Consider the following 23,588-nt stretch of genomic DNA (forward strand, 5'->3'; position numbering starts at 1 on the left):
TTTGACCTGGGGAGGCTGGATGGGGGCTTCAGGAGGTGGCAGCAGGCAGGGATCGAGAGATTTGGGGCTTTATTTATCCAGGAGGGCTTTCCGTCCTTGAAGACACTAGAGGAGGAGTTTGAGCTACCGGGCGGGAATGGGTTTAGATTCAGGTCCAGGACTTTGTACGAAGGCAGATTCCAGTATCCTGTAGTCTACGGTGATGTCAAAAACTGGGGTTGGAGAGGGGAAGATTTCGGAGACATACAAGGAGTTGATGGAGTGGGAGGGAGCCCTGATCAGGGAGGTGAAGCGGAAGTGTGAAGAGGAGCTGGGAAGAGAGCTGGAAATGGAAAAGTGGGAAAAAGCCTTGAAGAGAGTCAATTCATCCTCGTCTTGTGCCAGACTTGCCCTGATCCAGTTCAAAGTAGTCCACAGGGCCCACATTATGGTAGCCTGGATGAGCAGGTTCTTTGACGAGGTGGAGGACAGATGTGGGCAGTGTGGGGGTAGCCCAGCTAACCATTTTAATGTGTTCTGGACATGTGTGAAGTTGAGGGGATTCTGGCAGGGATTTGCGGACGTTATGTCAGAAGTCCTGGAAGGGAGGGTAACTCCGAGTCCAGAACTGGCAATATTTGGGGTAACGGATGATCCAGGGGCCAAGGGGGGGAGGGAGGCCGATGTCCTGGCCTTCTCCTCCCTGGTGGCCCGAGAGGGATTTTGCTGGCTTGAAGGGACTCGGAGCCCCCGAAATCAGGTGTGTGGGTCAGCGATATGGCAGGGTTTCTCAGCCTGGAAAAAAAATCAAGTTTGCCTTGAGTGGTTCAATTCAGGGGTTCGCCCAGAGATGGCAACCGTTCATCGACTCCTTCAAAGAAAATTGAACATCAGTAGTAAGGAGGGGGGGAAGCAACAGGAGGCATGGCAGTGTTAGATAAGGACAGGGAACTCAGTATACAGGTAATTAGGGAATAGGGCGGGACATTGTTTTTTAGGTTTTTTGCATGTGTCGGCCCACACGGTTGTTTAAGAAATGTTCATGTGTTAAACTGTGAAATTTGCAAATGCTTCAATAAAATATTTTCTCCAAAAAAAATAGTGGCATAGCCAGCGACTCCCACATCCCATGAAAGAATTTTTCAAAAACACATATTCTTGCCTGCAGGCCACTATTAATTTGAATCAAGCACTGACATGCTCCCTCTTTAGAGTACTGTCATTGTTACTTCTTTAATATTCCAATTGTTAACTGACCAACATTTTATTATTTAAACTAAGAGAAAATATTTTAGAGCATTTGAATCCAACTCTGTCATATATGGGCGGCACGGCAGCACACTGGCTAGCACTGGGATAGCAGTGGGAGGGCTTCACAACGCCAGGGTCCCAGGTTTGATTCCCGGCTTGGGTCACTCTCTGCGGAGTCTGCACGTTCTCCCCGTGTCTGCGTGGGTTTCCTCCGGATGCTCCGGTTTTCTCCCACAAGTTCTGAAAGATAGGTTATTTGGACATTCTGAATTCGCCCTCCGTGTACCGAACAGCCGCCGGAATGTGGTGACTAGGGGTTTTTCACACTAACGTCATTGCAGTGTTAATGTAAGCCTACTTGTGACAATAAAGATTATTATTATTATAAAAATTATTATATGGGCGGCTTATAAAATGCTGCTTCATGTAATATTTTGACTAAAAACTTCATGATAAAATGATTAAATATGATTGGAACTTATTTTTTTGAACACAAACCAACAGAATGCAAAATATTCTTTCATGGGATGTGCGCAAGACAAGGCTAGCATTTGTTGCCAACCCCTATTTTCCCTTGAGAAGGTGGTGGTGAGCCATTTTCTTGAATCGCTAATAAAATAGCAATGAAAATAGGAAACCTAAAAACACAGGTGGCAAGGGCATTCATGCAACAATTCTCGATTGTTTTTAACTCATTTATTGTCAATGTTGATTCCTTTCCTGCAGCAGTCTTGACAAAATACAAAATGCTGATATTTGATTCAGTTTTAGATAATTTGACTTTCCTATCATCTTTTAAACTGAGGGCAGCTTTTACACATTGCAGGTGGACTGCACCATGAACTCAGCAATGTACTTATGTGTTTTTTTAATAATGTTCCATAGACTAAGGACTTTATCAACGCCGAGCTTTTAGCAAAACTCTACTCCTCAGAGGACCAAAATACCTTGATGAAGGAGTCACCAGAGCAGGCTCAAAGGCGTGATGAAACACTGCGTACGTACAATGCTATCAGAGAAGCACTGAATATTATTGGTGATATCAACACAAATACAATAACTGTTCCTTTGCCTCCTCCCGTGGATGATTCCTGGCTACATTCAGGGTGCAGGTATGAATGCAGAAGTGACTGTTTAAGTTATCATCTATTCTATCTTTTGTTCTTTAGAGAACTGTTTTGAATCAACTGAATGTTTGTTTCACAGAGAAATAATGGTTAGACCCATGATTTCCAATTCCCATAGTTAGAACTAAGGTCACTATATAGCCTTCACCCCTACCTCAGAACTAAGGCCGACTGCACTTACAGATATGCTGTTGCCAGGTTTTAAAATTAAACCTTTTACATTGTTGACCTGAATTTATGCTTGTAACTCATGTTTTATTTCTTATGCCACAGAATTCTTATTTGGGTAACCATGTCCACCCCGCCATATGTCTTGCTGATCTTTTTCTCACACTTATTTGCGTTGTTTGGATTTTCCCCTCGCCCAGAAATAGTTTGAACCTCTTCTCGTAAAAGTAGTCCGAGTTTCCCACTAAACCAAAATCCTCTCTTCACCACCATCCTTCCATCCTTCCAACTTTAATATTTCTCCTGTCTGAAACTCAAGATCATCCTATTTACCTAGCTGTGAATCGCAGATATGTACATCCCAGCTGCGAGGGCAGCCTGTGATCTCAGTCAGAGCAATTAGCAATTTGAAGTGAGCACAGCGATACATTTCTATTTTAAAAGTTGCAACTATAAATCATCATAGAAACATAGAATTTACAGTGCAGAAGGAGGCCATTCGGCCCATCGTGTCTGCATCGGCCCTTGGAAAGAGCACCCAACATGCCCACAACCCCACCCAACCCTTTTGGACACTAAGGAAAATTTAGCAAATCCAATCCACCTAACCCGCACATCTTTGGACTGTGGGAGGAAAGCGGAGCACCCGGAGGAAACCCACGCAGACACGGGGAGAATTTGCAGACTCCGCACAGACAGTGACTCAAGCCAGGAATCGAACCTGGGACCGGGGAGCTGTGAAGCACCTGTGCTAACCACAGTGCTACCGTGCTGCCCGTGGAAGATAAAGTCTTCCTTTTTAATAGAAGACAGATTTCTGATTCAGCACAATGAATTCATCCAAACTCAGAAATAATTCACAAAAAAAACACCCTTCCCACTTCGATAGTCAAACAAGTCTCTTGAATACTTTTCTAACTTTACATGTATACTCTTGATCAGTTGCCCTCCTTAGTGTAATGTCTCCTTGCTCCTAGAAGTTCAGTAACCAAAGAATTCCACACAAGTTATTCTTATCGGGTGTGGGGGCAGTTAGCTTAACTGGCTAGAGCAGCTAGCATGTGGACCAGATTAACTGTAACCGCAAGGGACTCAATCTCCCTTGTTCTGGCTGAGGTCGACATGGAGCCTGCCCTTTTACCCCGACCCATTGTACAAAATCACAGAATTTTGTCATAGTTCCGTGAACTATGGGTTCACGAAAAGTCATTGGCCAGTAGGATTACTGGCTTTTTATACATATATAAAGAGCAAGAGGGTAGCCAGAGCAAGGGTTGGCCCACTCAAGGACAGGAGAGGGAATCTATGCGTGGAGCCAGAGGAAATGGGTGAGATATTAAATGAGTACTTTGTGTCAGTATTCACCAAATAAAAGGACTTGGTGGATGATGAGTCTGGGGAAGGGCATGTAGATAGTTTGGGTCATGTTAAGATCAAAAAGGAGGAGGAATGGGGGAGTCTTGAAAAACATTAAGCTGGACAAGTCCCAGGGCATGATGGGATATATGCAAAAATAGTGAGAGAGGCAAGAGAAGAAATTTCTGGGGCCTTGAGAGCAAACTTTGTATCCTCATTGGCTAAAGGGGATGTACCAGAGGATTGGAGAATAGCCAATGTTTTCCTTTGGTTCAGAAGGGCAGCAAGGATCATCCAGGTAATTACAAGCCGGTGAGCCTTACGTCAGTGGTAGGGAAATTATTGGAGAGGATTCTTCGAGACAGGATTTACTGCCACTTGGAAATAAGTGGACGTATTAGCGAGAGGCAACATGGTTTTGTGAAGGGGAGGTCGTGTCTCGCTAACTTGTTCGGGTTTCGAGGAAGTGACGAAGATGATTGATGAGGGTAGGGCAGTGGATATTGTCTACATGGACTTCAGTAAGGCCTTTGGAAAGGTCCCTCATGGAAGACTGGTAGAGAAGGTGAAGTTGCACTGAATCAGAGGTGAGCTGGCAATATGGATACAGAACTGGCTCGGTCATAGAAGACAGAAGATAGCAGTGGAAGAGTGCGTTTCTGAATGGAGGGCTGTGACGAGTGGCATTCCTCAGGGATCAGTGCTGGGAGCTTTGCTGTTTGGAATATGTATAAAGGATTTGAGGAAAATGCAACTGGTTTGATTAGTAAGTTTGCGGACGACACTAAGGTTGGTAAAATTGCGGATAGTGATGAGGACCGTCAGAGGATACAGCAGGATATAGATCAGTTGGAGACTTGGGCGGAGAGATAGCAGATGGAGTTTAACCCAGACAAATGTGAGGTAATGCATTTTGGAAGGTCTAATACAGGTGGGAAATATACAGTAAATGGCAGAACTCTTAAGAGTATTGACAGGCAGAGAGATCTGGGTGTACAGGTCCCCAGGCCACTGAAAGTGGCAACGCAGGTGGAGAAGGTAGTCAAGAAGGCATTCGGCATGCTTGCCTTCATCGGCTGAGGCATTGAGTTTAAAAATTGGCAAGTCATGATGCAGCTTTATGAAACCTTAGTTAGGCCTCACTTGGAATATAGTGTTCAATTATGATCGCCACACTAACAGAAGAATTTGGAGGCTTTGGAGAGGGTATAGAAAAGATTTACCAGGACGTTGCCTGATATGGAGGGCATTAGCTATGAGGAGAGGTTGGAAAAACTTGGTTTGTTCTCATTGGAATGATGGACGTTGAGTGGCGACCTGATAGAAGATTATGAGGGGCATGGACAGAGTGGATAGTCAGAAGTTTTTTCCCAGGGTGGAAGAGTCAATTACTGGGGGGGCATAGGCTTAAGGTGCGAGGGTCAAGGTTTAAAGGAGATGTACGAGGCAAGTTTTTTACACAGAGGGTAGGAGGAGCCTCAAATTTGTTGCCGGCGTAGGTAGTGGAAGCAAATACGATAGTGACGTTTCAGGGACATTTTGACAAATACATGAATAGGATGGGAATACAGGTATATGGTCCCCGGAAGGGTAGGGGTTTTTAATTAAAATGGGCAGCATTGTCAGTGCAGGCTTGGAGGGCAAACGGGCCTGTTCCTCTGCTGTAAATTTCTTTGTTCTTTGAACATTCACCAAGGACCTGCCTTCAGGCAGCAAACTGAAGAATCAAAGTATCCTACAATGCAGAAGGAAGCCAATTTGGCCTATTGAGTCTGCACCTACCCTCCGAAAGGGCACCCTATCAAGACCCACACCCCCACCTATCCCTGTAACCCCCATCTAACCATTAGACACTTAAGGGGCAATTTAGCATGGCTAATCCATCTAACCTGCACATCTGGGGAGGAAGCTGGAGCACTTGGAAGAAACTCACACAGACACAGGGACAATATACAAACTCCACACAGAGTCACCCAAGGTTGGACTTGAACCTGCATCCCTGGCACTGTGAGGCTGCAATACTAACCATTGTGCCACCATGTCACCCCAGAAGAAGAAAGAGACAGTCTACTTGTAACCCTCCATCCTGTCCAAACAATAAATGTATTCATTCTTTATAAATGTGTCAGCTGATTCAATGTTTTAGTTGGGATCGGTTCTTAATGCCCATTGCTCTGAGGGACATGGGCATTCCTTCTAATCTCTTGCGTTCCTTGAGGCTTAATTTGTTCATCCGCATTCCAGCTCTGTCCTCTCATTACATGTCAAGTAACCATAATTTTAAAAACATGGCTAATATCTCTCCTCAAACTATTTTTGTCAAATTAGATTAATTTTGGTTCCAAACTTTGATGTCCTTGGTTTCAGAATCAAGCATGTTACTCTTTTCTTAATCCTGCACAACATATCAATGTTCTTTTGGAAAATCCCCTGAAAATTTTACAGGAACAAATGTTTTGGTTCTTCCGGCAATTCAATAGCGATCACTGAAATATAAATATTCTGTATCTCAGGCATTGCTGTTCAGTTTTGTTCTGGCGGAAATCCTGGCTCAATACATGATATTTGCCTCCCGAAGTGGAATTTTACAACCCTTACGCTATCCAACTGCTTTATTGACCTTAAATAGTCTCTCAATATTTTAATCACCATCAGTTTTCTCTGCAAGAACTTTCTGCTGTTTTTTAAAACTAAATAAAAAGACTACAATATATAAGGAATCTATGAACAAAGGAAGTATTTTTTTTTTAAATCGTGTAACTCATTTTTTTTACATTGTTCCCATTTTGTTTTTAAAAAGCTATAGCCCACTGCTGTTATGTATTTGATGCCATATTTGGACGCTATAAAATTCTCTTGAAGGTGGCTTTTATAGAAATTGATAATTAAAATCTTCGTAGTTATTTATTTATTTATTTTTCCTAATCTTTTCCAATCCCTTCTCCATTACCAATCACGTTTTGGAGAGCTAAAACCTAGATGATCAGAGGGTTAAAGTTCCCTGTAATATACATCAGCACGGGGCTTTATCCTTGAAGAGAATTCCCAACTGCACTTGTACCACTGTTCTGTTTACAATCCTTATGGTGTGTATGAATGGGACTGTTGATTTAGTTTTGTGTTGTGGGCCCATAGCTAAAAAGGAATTGTTTTGAGATTACCCAAGCTCTTCACTCAGAACTGTTGCAACCGTCAGGAAGAAGGTCTTTTGCATCAATTTGGGCACAATACAGAACCCCAGAGGTGAAAGCTTACCTGCTTGCCTTTCAATCTGTCCTGATTTGTTATCATTTTCAAATGTAACGCAGTGTAAAGAAACGAGTTACATAACTGTTACCTTTGACATATCTTTGAAGAACAACTCTAAATAAACTTAATGTATCGCAGAACTCCACCTCCAAGTCCTGTGACTCAACACTGGCAACCCATATTTGGTCATCCACCAGGCAGACCATCTGGACGCGGGTCTATCTCATCCGTTCCAACAACAGGAGCCCCTCCCATTCCATCTCGTCCAGCCACTCACCCTGTCCTCTATATTTCCAGCAATGCTGACTTACTTGGATGTCTCCCGCAGATCCCTTCAAGGCCCACACGTGGCCCCAACGTCCCAAGGTAAATAGTTGCATTGATCTCCAACCTCTGATTAACAGTTATGCACTTGGCTTTCTTTGCCTTAAATCAATTTTGCAGTAATTGACTCATCAATTTTACCCTAGTATGACGTTGTTTTGGTTTATTTAGTTAACTGCAGCAGAGCCAGAAAATCAGGTGAGAAATAAAGTGATAGGCTCCTTTACCCTCACAGTTCCTTGATATAAGTGTGCTGTTTGGGAGGAGAAATATATACATTATTTCATTTATTCCTGAAGTGTTGGGGGTAAATTCAAAAATGAGCTTGGGGCTTAACATACATTTTTTAAAAAAGTATTTTTATTTAACAAGAAATCTTCACCTTTTCCAGGGTCAGAAACTCTAGCAGGTCCCCCCGCCACATCGAGGCACAGGGTGGAGGAGCTGACTCCACCCCAACAAGACCCGCCTATGAGCGATCTGTGAGGCAAAAGTTAAAATATCTGCCCCGCACCCGCCTGCAACTCAGGCCGATCCTACACCCCGAATATAGCTTCTGGGGGAATGGGCTCCATGTCCACATATAAAACACGCAAAATGTTGTTGGGCAAACAGACCGGCAGGCATTGAAACAAGAACAGGAATCGCGGCAAAACATTCATCTTTACTGCCTGCACTGGCCTGCCAACGGCAGAGGGAGATTGTCCCATCTCAGCAAATCAGCCTTCACCCTCCCCACCACGCTAGCGAAGTTAAACCTCCGAAGCCATGCCCAATCCTGGGCTACCTGCACCCTCAAATACCAAAAATGAGACTCCGCCATTCAAAATGGCAGCCCCCCCCGCCTTCCCCCACTCCCACTCCCGGAGGGGAGACCACAAAATTCTCACTTTTCCCTAAATTCAGTTTGTACCCTGAAAATGTCCCAAATCTCTGGAGCAACCCCATTATACTCTCCACTGAAGTACTTGGCTCCGAAATATACAACAACAATTCATCTGCACATAAGGACACCATATGTTCCACTCCTCCCCTCACTATCCCCTTCCACAACCCCCAGCTCCTCAGTGCAATAGCCAAGGGCTCTATAGCCAATGCAAACAGAAGGGGGGACATGGAGCATCCCTGCCTCATACCCCGATATAATGCAAAATACCCTGAGTTCATACTACTTGTGCACACACTCGCCTGTACCCATGCCACAAACTTCGGCCCAATCCCAAATTTCTCCAATACCACCATAAAATAACTTCACCTGATTGAATGCCTTTAACATGCACTCTTTCATAGCAATGCAGGCAGGCAATGTGTTACAATGTACACTACCTGCTGTTTAAATTACTTGTGCATGCAACCAGTGCTAGCCACTCTGTTGACTGGCCAGATACATTATCAGGGAGCCAGATACAAATGGCTAGAACTACTCAAAGACTGCATGCAACTTCTAAAAGGTGCTTTGGCTGTGAGAAGTGATGGGAGCCCTTTAAAAATTGAACGGTGAGGAATGGCTGAGCATGCAACACAATGAAAATCAGGGGTTGGGATTTTCCAATTCCGTTTGAACCGGGCGGGTGCAGCAACAAGATCCGAAAATATTGCGAGAAGAACAAAGTTGTGTTTCACATCAACTTAAAAGCAGGAAGTGATCGTCCCCTACTCGTTTGTTGGCTGTTCAACATCAGGAACCTCATTGTAATAGATTAGCATATCATTATCGGGCACATAGGCCGGAAACACACTCCCAAGTTAAACAGTGTGTCCACAGTGGTGTGATGTCACAGCAATGAAGCACAATGAAGCATCATTGGTCTCAGAAGGCATGCATCTGGTGCGCAGTACTCCCAGAGGAGCTCAGAAGTGAACGCAGCGCTCGGGAAAAGGGTCATGCCTGGGAGTGCCAGGTAATGCCACGGTGCTGCCAAGGGATGCCAACTTGATGTCAGTGTGGTGCCACGGAGGTGCCAGGTGGTGAACTTGGGTGAAGGCAGTTCCCTAGTCGGCACGCTGTGCACTGGAGAGATCTTTGAAAATGATGCCTGGATCATCGATTTGCTGAGTTGATGACAGGGAGTGTAGACCAGATACAACGTGGACCCACTGCCTGCTGCCTTTTTCTTCGAAGTCCCGCTTTACATGGTGGGAAAAGCCGTCAGTTGCCTCAATGCTAATATTCCTGGCCGACATCGGTCTTTGCTGATATCGAAGAAACCTCACCCAAGATCTTCTGACAACACACTGAAGATCAATTTAGAGTACCCAATTATTTTTTTTCCAATTAAGAGGCAATTTAGCGTGGCCAATCCACCTATCCTGCACATCTTTGGGTTGTGGGGGTGAAGCCCACGCAGACACAGGGAGAATGTGCAAACTCCATACAGACAGTGACTTAGGGCCGGGATCCGAATCCGGATCCTCAGCGCCGTGAGGCAGCAATGCTAACCACTGCGCCACATGCCGCCCAGACATGGAAATAAATGAGTGACTGCCTATATGCAAAGGTGGCCAGGAAATCCACCAGACACCATGAATAGAAGTAGCAATAAAGGTTAATACCAAGGGTGGAGCTTGACAAACATGGATGTAGTGCATTACAGGAAGATTGGACTCTAGTTGCCATCTGCCTCATTCTCTGCTCAGTTCACTAAAATCCATCACTCTACTAACAACAATCCCTATCACCCAATACAAAAGTTTCAATTCATATGCTTTAACCCATTCACACACACTTCATAATTTGCAGCCCATAACTCTCAGTTTGCACATATTGGCAGCTATTCAGGCAAGACAGCCACATTATCCAAATGTACTGTAGGACACTCGCTGATACCTCTTTCTTACAAGAGAATGTGGCAGGAGGCAGCAGGAAATAACAGGAGGAGGACGACTGCATTTTTCGAATTCAGTCATGAAATGTGGTTGGTGCTAGGGAGGCCAACATTTATCAGCCAACTCTAATTAGCTTTGACAAAGGGTCATCTGGACTCGAAACGTTAGCTCTTTTCCCTCCCTACAAATGCTGCCAGACTGCTGAGATTTTCTAGCATTTTCTCTTTTGGCTTCAGATTCCAGCATCCACAGTAAGTTGCTTTTATCTAATTAACTTTGAGTTGGTGATGGCAACCACCTCCTTGAAATGCTGCAATCCACTTGATGGAGGTATTCCTGCAGAGCTGTTCAGCAACGAGTCCCAGAATATTGACCAAGTGACGATGAAAAAATCTACTTCAGAGTCTGCATGTTGTAAGTCTTTACATAAGAACAAGGAGCAGGAGTAGGCCATCTGGCCCCTCGAGCCTGCTCAATGAGATCGTGGCTGATCTTTTTTGGACTCAGCTCCACTTTCCGGCCCGAACACCATAACCCTTAATCCCTTTATTCTTCAAAAAATTATCTATCTTTATCTTATAAACATTTAATGAAGGAGCCTCAACTGCTTCACTGGAATTCCATGGGTGAAGAAGTTCCTCCTAAGCTCAGTCCTAAATCTACTTCCCCTTATCTTGAGGCTGTGCCCCCTAGTTCTGCTTTCACCCGCCAGTGGAAACAACCTGCCCGCATCTATTCTATCTATCCCCTTCATAATTTTATATGTTTCTATAAGATCCCCCCGCATCCTTCGAAATTTCAACGAGTACAGTCCCAGTCTACTCAACCTCTCCTCGTAATCCAACTCCTTCAGCTCTGGGATTAACCTAGTGAATCTCCTCTGCACACCCTCCCGCGCCAGTACGTCCTTTCTCAGGTAAGGAGACCAAAACTGAACACAATACTCCAGGTGTGGCCTCACTAACACCTTATACAATTGCAGCATAACCTCCCTAATCTTAAACTCCATCCCTCTAGCAATGAAGGACAAAACTCTATTTGCCTTGTTAATCACCTGTTGCACGTGTAAACCAACTTTTTGCGACTCATGCACTAGCACACCCAGGTCTCGCTGCACAGCGGTAAGTTTTAATGTTTTATCATTTAAATAATAATCCCTTTTGCTGTTATTCCTACCAAAATGGATAACCTCACATTTGTCAACATTGTATTCCATCTGCCAGACCCTAACCCATTCACTTAACCTATCCAAATCCCTCTGCAGACTTCCAGTATCCTCTGCACTTTTTGCTTTACCACTCATCTTAGTGTCGTCTGCAAACCTGGACACATTGCACTTGGTCCCCAACTCCAAATCGTTTATGTAAATTGTGAACAATTGTGGGCCCAACACTGATCCCTGAGGGACACCACTAGCTACTGATTGCCAACCAGAAAACACCCATTAATCCCCACTCTTTGCTTTCTATTAATTAACCAATCCTCTATCCATGCTACTACTTTCCCCTTAATGCCATGCATCTTTATCTTATGCAGCAACCTTTTGTGTGGCACCTTGTCAAAAGCTTTCTGGAAATCCAGATATACCACATCCATTGGCTCCCCGTTATCTACCGCACTGGTAATGTCCTCAAAGAATTCCACTAAATTAGTTAGGCACGACCTGCCCTTTATAAACCCAGGCTGCGTCTGCCCAATGGGACAATTTCCATCCAGATGCCTCGCTATTTCTTCCTTGATGATAGATTCCAGCATCTTCCCTACTACCGAAGTTAAGCTCACTGGCCTATAAATACCCGCTTTCTGCCTACCTCCTTTTTTAAACAGTGGTGTCACGTTTGCTAATTTCCAATCCGCTGGGACCACCCCAAAGTCGAGTGAATTTTGGTAAATTATCACTAGTGCATTTGCAATTTCCCTAGCCATCTCTTTTAACACTCTGGGATGCATTCCATCAGGGCCAGGAGACTTGTCTACCTTTAGCCCCATTAGCTTGCCCATCACTACTTCCTTAGTGATAACAATCATCTCAACGTCCTCACCTGTCATAGCCTCATTTTCATCAGTCACTGGCATGTTATTTGTGTCTTCCACTGTGAAGACAGACCCCAAAAACCTTTTCAGTTCCTCAGCCATTTCCTCATCTCCCATTATTAAATCTCCCTTCTCATCCTCTAAAGGACCAATATCTACCTTAGCCACTCTTTTTTGTTTTATGTATTTGTAGAAACTTTTACTATCTGTTTTTATATTCTGAGCTCTCATAATCTATCTTACTCTTCTTTATAGCTTTTTTAGTAGCTTTCTGTTGCCCCCTAAAGAGTTCCCAGTCCTCTAGCCTCCTACTAATCTTTGCCACTTTGTATGCTGTTTCCTTCAGTTTGATACTCTCCCTTATTTCCTTAGATATCCACGGTCGATTTTCCATCTTTCTACCGTCCTTCCTTTCTGTTGGTATAAACCTTTGCTGAGCGCTGTGAAAAATCGCTTGGAAGGTTCTCCACTGTTCCTCAACTGTTTCACCATAAATCTTTGCTCCCAGTCTACCTTAGCTAGCTCTTCTCTCATCCCATTGTATTCTCCTTTGTTTAAGCACAAAACACTGGTGTTTGATTTTACCTTCTCACCCTCCATCTAGAACATAGAACGATACAGCTCAGTACAGGCCCTTCGGCCCACGATGTTGCACCGAAACAAAAGCCATCTAACCTACACTATGCCATTATCATCCATATGCTTATCCAATAAACTTTTAAATGCACTCAATGTTGGCGAGTTCACTACTGTTGCAGGTAGGGCATTCCACAGCCTCACTACTCTTTGCGTAAAGAACCTACCTCTGACCTCTGTCCTATATCTATTACCCCTCAGTTTAAAGCTATGTCCCCTCGTGCCAGCCATTTCCATCCGCGGGAGAAGGCTCTCACTGTCCACCCTATCTAACCCCCTGATCATTTTGTATGCCTCTATTAAGTCTCCTCTTAACCTTCTTCTCTCCAACGAAAACAACATCAAGTCCATCAGCCTTTCCTCATAAGATTTTCCCTCCATACCAGGCAACATCCTGGTAAATCTCCTCTGCACCCGCTCCAAAGCCTCCACGTCCTTCCTATAATGCGGTGACCAGAACTGTACGCAATACTCCAAATGTGGCCGTACCAGAGTTTTGTACAGCTGCAACATGACCTCCTGACTCCGGAACTCAATCCCTCTACCAATAAAGGCCAACACTCCATAGGCCTTCTTCACAACCCTATCAACCTGGGTGGCAACTTTCAGGGATCTATGTACATGGACACCTAGATCCCTCTGCTCATCCACACTTCCAAGAACTTTACCATTAGCCAAATATTCCGCATTCCTGTTATTCCTTCCAAAGTGAATCACCTCACACTTCTCTACATTAAACTCCATTTGCCACCTCTCAGCCCAGCTCTGCAGCTTATCTATGTCCCTCTGTAACCTGCTACATCCTTCCACACTGTCGACAACACCACCGACTTTAGTGTCGTCTGCAAATTTACTCACCCACCCTTCTGCGCCTTCCTCTAGGTCATTGATAAAAATGACAAACCGCAACTGACCCAGAACAGATCCTTGTGGTACGCCACTTGTAACTGAACTCCATTCTGAACATTTCCCATCAACCACCAGCCTCTGTCTTCTTTCAGCTAGCCAATTTCTGATCCACATCTCTAAATCACCCTCAATCCCCAGCCTCCGTATTTTCTGCAATAGCCTACCGTGGGGAACCTTATCAAACGCTTTACTGAAATCCATATACACCACATCAACTGCTCTACCCTCGTCTACCTGTTCAGTCACCTTCTCAAAGAACTCGATAAGGTTTGTGAGGCATGACCTACCCTTCACAAAGCCATGCTGACTATCCCTGATCATATTATTCCTATCTAGATGATTATAAATCTTGTCTCTTATAATCCCCTCCAAGACTTTACCCACTACAGACGTGAAGCTCACCGGTCTATAGTTGCCGGGGTTGTCTCTGCTCCCCTTTTTGAACAAAGGGACCACATTTGCTATCCTCCAGTCCTCTGGCACTATTCCTGTAGCCAATGATGACATAAAAATCAAAGCCAAAGGTCCAGCAATCTCTTCCCTGGCCTCCCAGAGAATCCTAGGATAAATCCCATCAGGCCCCGGGGACTTATCTATTTTCAGCCTGTCCAGAATTGCCAACACCTCTTCCCTACGTACCTCAATGCCATCTATTCTAATAGCCTGGGTCTCAGCATTCTCCTCCACAACATTATCTTTTTCCTGAGTGAATACAGACGAAAAATATTCATTTAGTATCTCGCCTATCTCTTCAGACTCCACACACAACTTCCCATCCCTGTCCTTGACTGGTCCTACTCTTACCCTAGTCATTCGCTTATTCCTGACATACCTATAAAAAGCTTTTGGGATTTCCTTGATCCTACCTGCCAAATACTTCTCATTTTCCCTTTTTGCTCGTCTTAGCTCTCTCTTTAGATCCTTCCTCGCTACCTTGTAACTATCCATCGCCCCAACTGAAACTTCACACCTCATCTTCACATAGGCCTCCTTCTTCCTCTTAACAAGAGATTCCACTTCTTTGGTAAACCACGGTTCCCTCGCTCTACGCCTTCCTCCCTGCCTGACCAGTACGTACTTATCAAGAACACGCAGTAGCTGATCCTTGAACAAGCTCCACTTATCCAGTGTGCCCAACACTTGCAGCCTACTTCTCCAACACATCTAATGGCATCATAATTGCCCTTCCCCCAGCTATAACTCTTGCCCTGCGGTGTATACTTATCCCTTTCCATCACTAACGTAAACGTCACCAAATTGTGGTCACTGTCCCCAAAGTGCTCTCCTACCTCCAAATTCAACACCTGGCCAGGTTCATTACCCAAAACCAAATCCAACGTGGCCTCGCCTCTTGTTGGCCTGTCAACATATTGTGTCAGGAAACCCTCCTGCACACACTGTACAAAAAACGACCCATCTAATATACTCGAACTATATCTTTTCCAGTCAATATTTGGAAAGTTAAAGTCTCCCATAATAACTACCCTGTTACTTTCACTCTTATCCAGGATCATCCTCGCCATCCTTTCCTCTACATCCCTAGAGCTATTTGGAGGCCTATAGAAAACTCCCAACAGGGTGACCTCTCCTTTCCTGTTTCTAACCTCAGCCCATACTACCTCGGAAGATGAGTCCCCATCTAGCATCCTCTCCGCCACCTAATACTGCTCTTGACTAGCAGCGCCACACCTCCCCCTCTTTTGCCTCCTTCTCTGAGCTTACAAAAACACCTAAACCCCGGAACCTGCAACATCCATTCCTGTCCCTGCTCTATCCATGTCTCCGAAATGGCCACAACATCGAAGTCACAGGTACCAACCCATGCTGCCAGTTCCCCTACCTTATTTTGTATACTCCTGGCATTGAAGTAGACACACTTCAAACCACCTACCTGAACACTGGCCCCCTCCTGTGACGTCAAATCTGTGCTCCCAACCTCTATACTCTCATTCTCTCGTACCCTAAAACTACAATCCAGGTTCCCATGCCCCTGCTGCATTAGTTTAAACCCCCCCAAAGAGCACTAACAAATCTCCCCCCCAGGATATTTGTGCCCCTCAGGTTCAGATGTAGACCATCCTGTCTGTAGAGGTCCCACCTTCCCCAGAAAGAGCCCCAGTTATCCAGAAATCTGAATCCCTCCCGCCTGCATCATCCCTGTAGCCACGTGTTTAATTGCTCTCTCTCCCTACTCCTCATCTCATTATCACGTGGCACGGGCAACAACCCAGAGATAACAACTCTGTTTGTTCTAGTTCTGAGCTTCCATCCTAGCTCCCTGAAAGCCTGCCTGACATCCTTGTCCCCTTTCCTACCTATGTCGTTAGTGCCAATGTGGACCTCGACTTGGGGCTGCTCCCCCTCCCCCTTAAGGACCTGGAAAACACGATCCGAGACATCACGTACCCTTGCACCTGGGAGGCAACATACCAAACGTGAGTCTCACGCTCCCACAAAATCTCCTATCTGTGCCCCTGACTATCGAGTCTCCAATTACTAATGCCCTGCACCTCCCCCCCTTCCCTTCTGAGCAACAGGGACAGACTCCGTGCCAGAGGCCCGTACCCCATGGCTTACCCCTGGTAAGTCCCCCCCCCCCCCCCACAAGTATCCAAAGCGGTATACTTGTTTCTCAGGGGAACGACCGCAGGGGATCCCTGCACTGACTGCTCCTTACCAGTCCCTCTTACAGTTACCCATCTATCTCCAATCTTTGGTGTAACTAATTGCCTGAAGCTGCTATCTATGACCCCCTCTGCCTCCCGAATGATCTGAAGTTCTTCCAGCTCCAGTTCCCTAACTCGGTCTTGGAGGAGCTGGAGATGGCAGCACTTCCTGCAGGTAAAATCAGCAGGGACACTAACGGCATCCCTCACCTCAAACATCCTGCAGGAGGAACATTGCACTCCCTTCCCTGCCATCCCTCTAACTTTCAACCAAGATCTGGCTAACAACTAAATTTTAAAGAAAGATAATAATAATAATACAATATGGTACTTACCTCACACCAATGGGTTTTATTATTAGGTTAGAGGAGGCGGGCGGGTGGGAGACACTACACGTGTAGTGTCTCGGGTTTCCTCTCCACCAGAATTTATTGGTGAGGGACTTCCCAGAAGTCCGCGGGTCGAACTTCCTGTTCCCGCCTTAAAAAATAAAATTTTAAAAAAGAATACAACAGCAAAGAGGAACAGAAACGGGACCAGGTAAGTGTTTACTTAAATACTCATCCACCAGCAGCCCCTGCACTCCGCTCCCGCTGAAACTCCAAGAGCTGTTCCTGCAAGGTAAGTTATTCTAAATTTAAATAGTTACCCAGCAGCAGCAAGCACATCTGTATTTTAAATTCCATCATATTGTGATCGCTCTTTCCGAGAGGATCCCTAACTATGAGACCATTAATCAATCCCTTTGAAGGGAACGTTCAGCTGGTGGTGCTGCCCTTATACTTATAGTTGGTCAAGGTCACAGGTTTGTGAGGTGCTCTTGAAGCCCCCTGTAGAGAGGACAGTCCTTCCATGGCCAATGAAAGTGTTAAAAGGATTGGTGATTTGGGGTGTCTGCATACCAAATGCTCCTCTCTTGTCTTCACACAATTCTTCTGACTTGTAATCTGCAGATGATGTGTGCCTGCCCTCCTCACTTTCTCCTCTACCGTCATTATAACCCAACCCTTATCCTGTTTTAATTTCAGATGCCCAATTTCTGGAACCTTCCCAATGAAAGGGGAAATAGAACGAAAGCAGTGAAAAGGGAAACCGTCACTCGATCGAACAGTCATAGTCTCCAGCTCAGAGGCTGATACTCTAGGGAAGTATGGTGGCGCAGTGGTTAGCACTGCTGCCTCACGGCACTGAGGTCCCAGGTTCGATCTCCGTGTGGAGTTTGCACATTCTCCCCGTGTTTGCGGGGGTTTCGCCCCCACAATCCAAAGATGCGCAGGCTAGGTGAATTGGCCACGCTAAATTGCCCCTTAATTGTAAAAAATTAATTTGGTTCTCTAAGTTTACTTTAAAAGAAAGAGACTGATACGCCATGTAGTTTAGAGGCTAGGACATAGGAAGGATCTGCTATGGTGAGACAGCAAATAGAAGCATTCAGGTGCCAGGACAGGGGGAAGGAATTACCCAGGTGCCAGCACGTTGGAGGAAGAGGTCACACAGTAGGTGTGCTGAGGAGGAGCCAGATGAGAACTTTGATAGACTGATTAGGCTACAAAAGGAAGCAGATGAGTGTACACAAACAACTTGTGTGATACATTGGAAATCCTGCACAAAATGTCATGGACCATAGAGAAGCCCAGCACCGACTTGGCAATGGGCATTGTGCAGCAATTGGAGCCCTCCTTCCCAACATGGAAGGAGTGGTCACCTCCATCATTATATCTGTGGAACCCTTTGTGATGCAGCATCTCACGGTTGATATCACAGCTTCCTTTGCTGATCAAAATACTTCCATCAAAGGTTTAAGTGCTATAGTGCATTATCAGATTGCTGCCAAGTAATACTAATAAGTAATAATCTTTATTAGTGTCACAAGTAGGCTTACATTAACACTGCAATTAAGTTACTATGTGTGGTGAATATATTACTGCTACCATTCACCATTGTATTGCATTACACTGTATTGTATTATGTTGATGCCCTTGTGGGCTCTGCCTATGGCTCCGCCCCCTCAGGGAGGTATATAGATCTGCAGCCTGTAGGCGGCACTCAGTACAGAGCAGTCGCAGGCAGGCACAGATCTAGCTGATTAAAACTACTGTTCACTTCTACTCATCATCTCGTGTGAATTGATGGTCGCATCAATTTAATAAGCTAAGATATCGCTATGGAAGCCGCCCTCAAACCTGATCGACTGGAACTCGACCCACAGGCAGCTGAAGCCAAAGGAATCTTTTCGCACTGGCTCCGCTGCTTTGAGGCCTACCTCGCCCGCCGTCACCGAGGCACAGAAGCTGAGCCTCCTACACACCCGGGTGAGCCACCAAACCTCCGTATTTATTGAGGAAGCGACCACGTACGCAGACGCAGTCGCGATCCTGAAAAGACATTACGTGAAGCCGGTGAACGAAGTGTTCGCACGGCATCTCCTCACCACTCGTCATCAACGCCCCGGGGAATCGCTGGAGGAATGCCTACGCTCGAAGGTACTCGAGGTACTCGTCCGCTACCTCGCTCAAAACTGCAAACACAAGGATGTCACAGCCTCGCAGCATATGGAACCTGCCATCCGGGACACCTATGTGGCTGGAGTCCAGTCCAACTAAGTCAGACAGCGCCTGCTCAAAAGGGCGCCCCCGACCTAGAAGAGACGGTAAAACTATCCATCTCGTTAGAAGTAGCTTTCCAGAGCCTAAATGCTTTCCCCTCCGACCACATGATTCCCTCGTGGTCACCCGACTTGAGGATGCCCCACTCAGGGCGCCGCCCTGCTATTACTGCGGTCAGAACCAGCACCTCAGGCAGCGCTGCCCGGCTTGGACCGTGACCTGCAGCGACTGCGGCAAGAAAGGACACTTCGCCAAAGTCTGAATGGCCTGACTCAAAGCTCCAAAATCGCAGGCCCGCAGACACCGCAGCGTGGCTGCGTGTCTGCCAGTACCGCCCCCTTCTGACGCGTCATCCGCATCGTGCTATCTGTGGTGGCCACCATCTTTAACCCTACCCGACACATGCGACTCATGGGGGCCGCCATCTTGGCCGCCATCTTGAACGCCGCCCGACACGTGTGACCAATGGGGGCCGCCATCTGGGGACCACCCCGCTACCTCCGACCACGCCGGCTACCCGCAGCTCGGCGCTGTCACCCTTGACCAGTCATGGCCCAAGCACTTCAAGAACTCGATGATGACCGTCCGGGTCAATGGGCACGAAACGCCCTGTCTCTTTGACTCTGGGAGCACTTGCTGGTGAGCTTCATACATCCAGACACGGTAAGGTGCTGTTCTCTCAAGATTTCCCCCGCATCCCAAACAATCTCCCTTGCTTCCGGATGACATTCAGTGCAGATCCGGGGGTACTGTGTCGCGAACTTCGTGATACAGGGCGCCGAGTACGCCAATTTTAAACTCTATGTCTTCCCCCACCTCTGCGCTCCTCTCCTGTTAGGACTGAACTTCCAGTGCAACCTCAGGAGCCTGACCCTGAGGTTCGGTGGGCCTTTTCGCCCTCTCACCGTATGTAGCCTCGCTCACCCCTCCCTCGCTCTTCGCGAACCTCACCACCGACTGTAAACCCGTCGCCGCCAGGAGCAGGTGGTACAGTGTCCAGGACAGGACTTTTATCAAGTCAGAGGTCCAGTGGCTCTTGAGGGAGTGGATCATCGAGGCCAGTAATAGCCCCTGGAGAGCCAAAGTGGTGGTCGTCAGGACCGGGGAAAAGAACCGGATGGTTGTAGACTACAGCCAAACCATAAATCGGTACATGCAACTCGATGCGTACCCCCTTCCCCGGATAGCGGACATGGTGAATCAGATTGCACGCTACCGGGTTTTCTCCACGGTAGATCTGAAGTCCGCATATCACCAGCTTCCAATCCGCCCGGAAGATCGCCACTACACTGCCTTTGAGGCAAACGGCCGCCTCTTCCACTTCCTCAGGGTTCCCTTCGGCGTCAGCAACGGGGTCTCGGTCTTCCAAAGAACGATGGACTGAATGGTGGACCAGTACTGGCTGCGGGCCAAGTTTCCGTACTTGGATAACGTCACCATCTGCGGCCATTATCAGCAGGACCACGACGCTAACCTTCAGAAGTTCCTCCAAACCGCCCAAGCCCTCAATCTCACCTACAACAAGGAGAAATGCGTTTTCTGCACAACCCGACTATCCATTCTCGGCTATGTCGTAGAAAATGGAGTCCTAGGGCCCGACCCCGACCGCATGCGCCCCCTCCTGCAGCTCCCCCTTCTCCACTACCCCAAGGCCCTGAAAAGATGCCTGGGGTTCTTTTCATATTATGCCCAGTGGGTCCCCAACTATGCGGACAAAGCCCGCCCACTTATCAAAGCCACCATCTTCCCCTGACGACTTAGGCCCGCCTGGCCTTCAGCTGCATCAAGGCAGACATTACCAAAGCTGCGATGCACGTGGTGGACGAGTCCATTCCCTTCCAGGTGGAGAGCGACGCGTCGGATGTCGCCCTGGCCACTACCCTTAACCAGGCAGGCAGGCCCATGGCCTTTTTCTCCCGTACCCTCAACGCCTCCGAGATTCGACACTCCTTGGTCGAAAAAGAAGCTCAAGCCATTGTGGAAGCTGTGCGGCATTGGAGGCACTACCTGGCTGGTAGGAGGTTCACCCTCGTCATCGACCAACGGTTGGTAGCCTTTATGTTCAACAACACACAGCGGGGCAAGATCAAGAATGATAAAATCTTGAGGTGGAGAATCAAACTCTCCACCTATAATTACGATATTGTTTCTCGTCCGGGGAAGCTCAATGAGCCCCCAGATGCCCTGTCCCGCGGCACATGCGCCAGCGCGCAAGGTGACCGACTCCAGGCCATCCACAATGACCTCTGTCACCCGGGGGCCACCCGGCTTCTCCACTTCATCAAGGCCCGCAACCTGCCCTACTCCACCGAGGAGGTCAGGGCCATGACCAGGGATTGCCAAATCTTCGCAGAGTGCAAGCCGCACTTCTATCGGCCAGACAAGGCCCACCTGGTGAAGGCATCCCGCCCCTTTGAACGCCTCAGCGTCGATTTCAAAGGGCCCCTCCCCTCCACTGACCGCAACGTGTATTTTCTTTACGTCGTTGACGAGTACTCCCGTTTCCCCTTTGCCATCCCATGCCCCGACATGACCGCGGCCACTGTCATTAAGGCCCTACATAGCATCTTCACCCTGTTCGGTTTCCCCACTTACGTCCACAGTGACCGGGGCTCCTCGTTTATGAGCGACGAACTGCGTCAGTACCTGCTCGGTAAGGGCATTGCCTCGAGCAGGACTACTAGTTACAACCCTTGGGGAAACGGACAGGTGGAGAGGGAGAATGCGATGGTATGGAAGACCGTCCTTCTGGCCCTACGGCCTACAAGTCTCCCAGTTTCCTGCTGGCAGGAGGTCCTCCCCGACGTGCTCCCTCAATTAGGTCGCTCCTCTGCACAGCCACGAACGAGACCCCTCATGACCGCCTATTTGTCTTCCCCAGGAAATCCACCTCCGGGGTCTCGCTTCCATCCTGGCTGACAACGCCGGGGCCTATCCTCCTTCGAAAGCACGTGAGGAGCCATAAGTCCGACCCCCTGGTCAAGAGGGTCCAGTTCCTTCACGCCAACCCTCAGTATGCCTACGTAGCGCACCATGACGGCCAACAGCATACAGTCTCCCTCCGGGATCTGGCACCCGACCATCACCTACCCCCCCATCCTACACCGAACACCATCCCTACACCCCCCCCCCATCGACGTCCGACAGTGATGAAGCTCCAGACGACGCGCTCCCGCAGTCAACAAGCCCAACACCCGTGCCCGCAGCGATGAGTTCAACTCACGTGCCCGCAGCGAAGCCAGAGCTCAGACGATCGCAGCGAACGATCAAGGCGCCGGACAGACTCGATCTGTGAGCCCACTTCACCCCCGCTGGACTTCAATTTTTTAACAGGGGGTGAATGTGGTGAATGTATTACTGCTACCATTCACCATTTTATTGCATTACATTGTATTGTATTATGTTGATGCCCTTGTGGGCTCCGCCTATGGCTCTGCCCCCTCAGGGGAGGTATATAGATCTGCAGCCTGTAGGCGGCACTCAGTACAGAGCAGTCGCAGGCAGCCACAGATCTAGCTGATTAAAACCACTGTTCACTTCTAGACATCGTCCCGCGTGAATTGATGGTCGCATCACTGTGAAAAGCCTCCAGTTGCCACACACTTGTTTGGGTACACTAAGGGAGAATTCAGAATGTCCAATTCACCTAATAACGCCTCTTTCGGGACTTGTGGGAGGAAACCGAGCACGCGGAGGAAACCCACGCAGACACGGGGAGAACGTGCAGACCTCCGCACAGACAGTTCTGGAGATACTGTTCTGATCCCAGTTGATGTTACAATTGGACGGGAAGATCCCAGAATGGAACCTGGCTCAAAAGACTGTAACTTTAAAAAAAATAAAACATGGAAGAACAGAGTCACGGGACCGTTAGGTAGTTTTAACAACAAGAAAAAAACATTAATAAAACATGAAAACATCGGACTATGATACAATGCAACTTTACTCCCCATTTAACTTAACAATTACACACAGGTTCCAGGATTAACATGGATTACAAAGTACATTTTAACGGTCTCATGAACACAAAGTCCTTTTAGCACACAATAATTATAACTGTGTGCAAATACAGTCTCCACTCTGAACCCCAAGTGAATGTTTGTGGATGTCTCCTCAGAGTACCTCCAGATGATTGCCAAGTGAGAGTTTCCAAACTCCACTCTTTAAAAACTCACATCTTCTCCCATGATTATGCTTTCCCTTAGCAGTTTTCATTCCAAAATCCAGACCAGGTTTTCCAAATGACACCTTTAAACAAAGCTTCTGCTCCACTTTTAGCAGTGAATGCAGTCCAGGATTTTACACAAACCCATGTAGGATTTATTTGTCTTGACTGCTGTGCAAACTGTTTACAATTTCTTTAACTCTTGATTCACAGATTGTATGAACATGGCATCCGACATTTGATGTACTTTTGAAGCCTGCTGTGCACATTAAATATGGTTACTGCAAATGTC

The 23,588-nt window shown here is 47.0% G+C and overlaps 1 protein-coding gene across 2 annotated transcripts in view; it reads left to right on the plus strand.

Moving 5' to 3' along the window:
- Positions 1-23,588, plus strand: part of dnm3a (dynamin 3a) — a 445,953-nt gene that overhangs the window by 364,426 nt on the left and 57,939 nt on the right. For both annotated transcript variants that reach the window (XM_072511556.1, XM_072511557.1), the window contains 2 exons: positions 2,116-2,342; positions 7,269-7,496. In XM_072511556.1, the coding sequence (XP_072367657.1) occupies positions 2,116-2,342; positions 7,269-7,496 (455 nt within the window). The remainder of the gene's footprint in view (positions 1-2,115; positions 2,343-7,268; positions 7,497-23,588) is intronic.

This window comes from Scyliorhinus torazame, chromosome 7 (assembly GCF_047496885.1).
Source record: "Scyliorhinus torazame isolate Kashiwa2021f chromosome 7, sScyTor2.1, whole genome shotgun sequence".
Taxonomy (NCBI): Eukaryota; Metazoa; Chordata; class Chondrichthyes; order Carcharhiniformes; family Scyliorhinidae; genus Scyliorhinus; species Scyliorhinus torazame.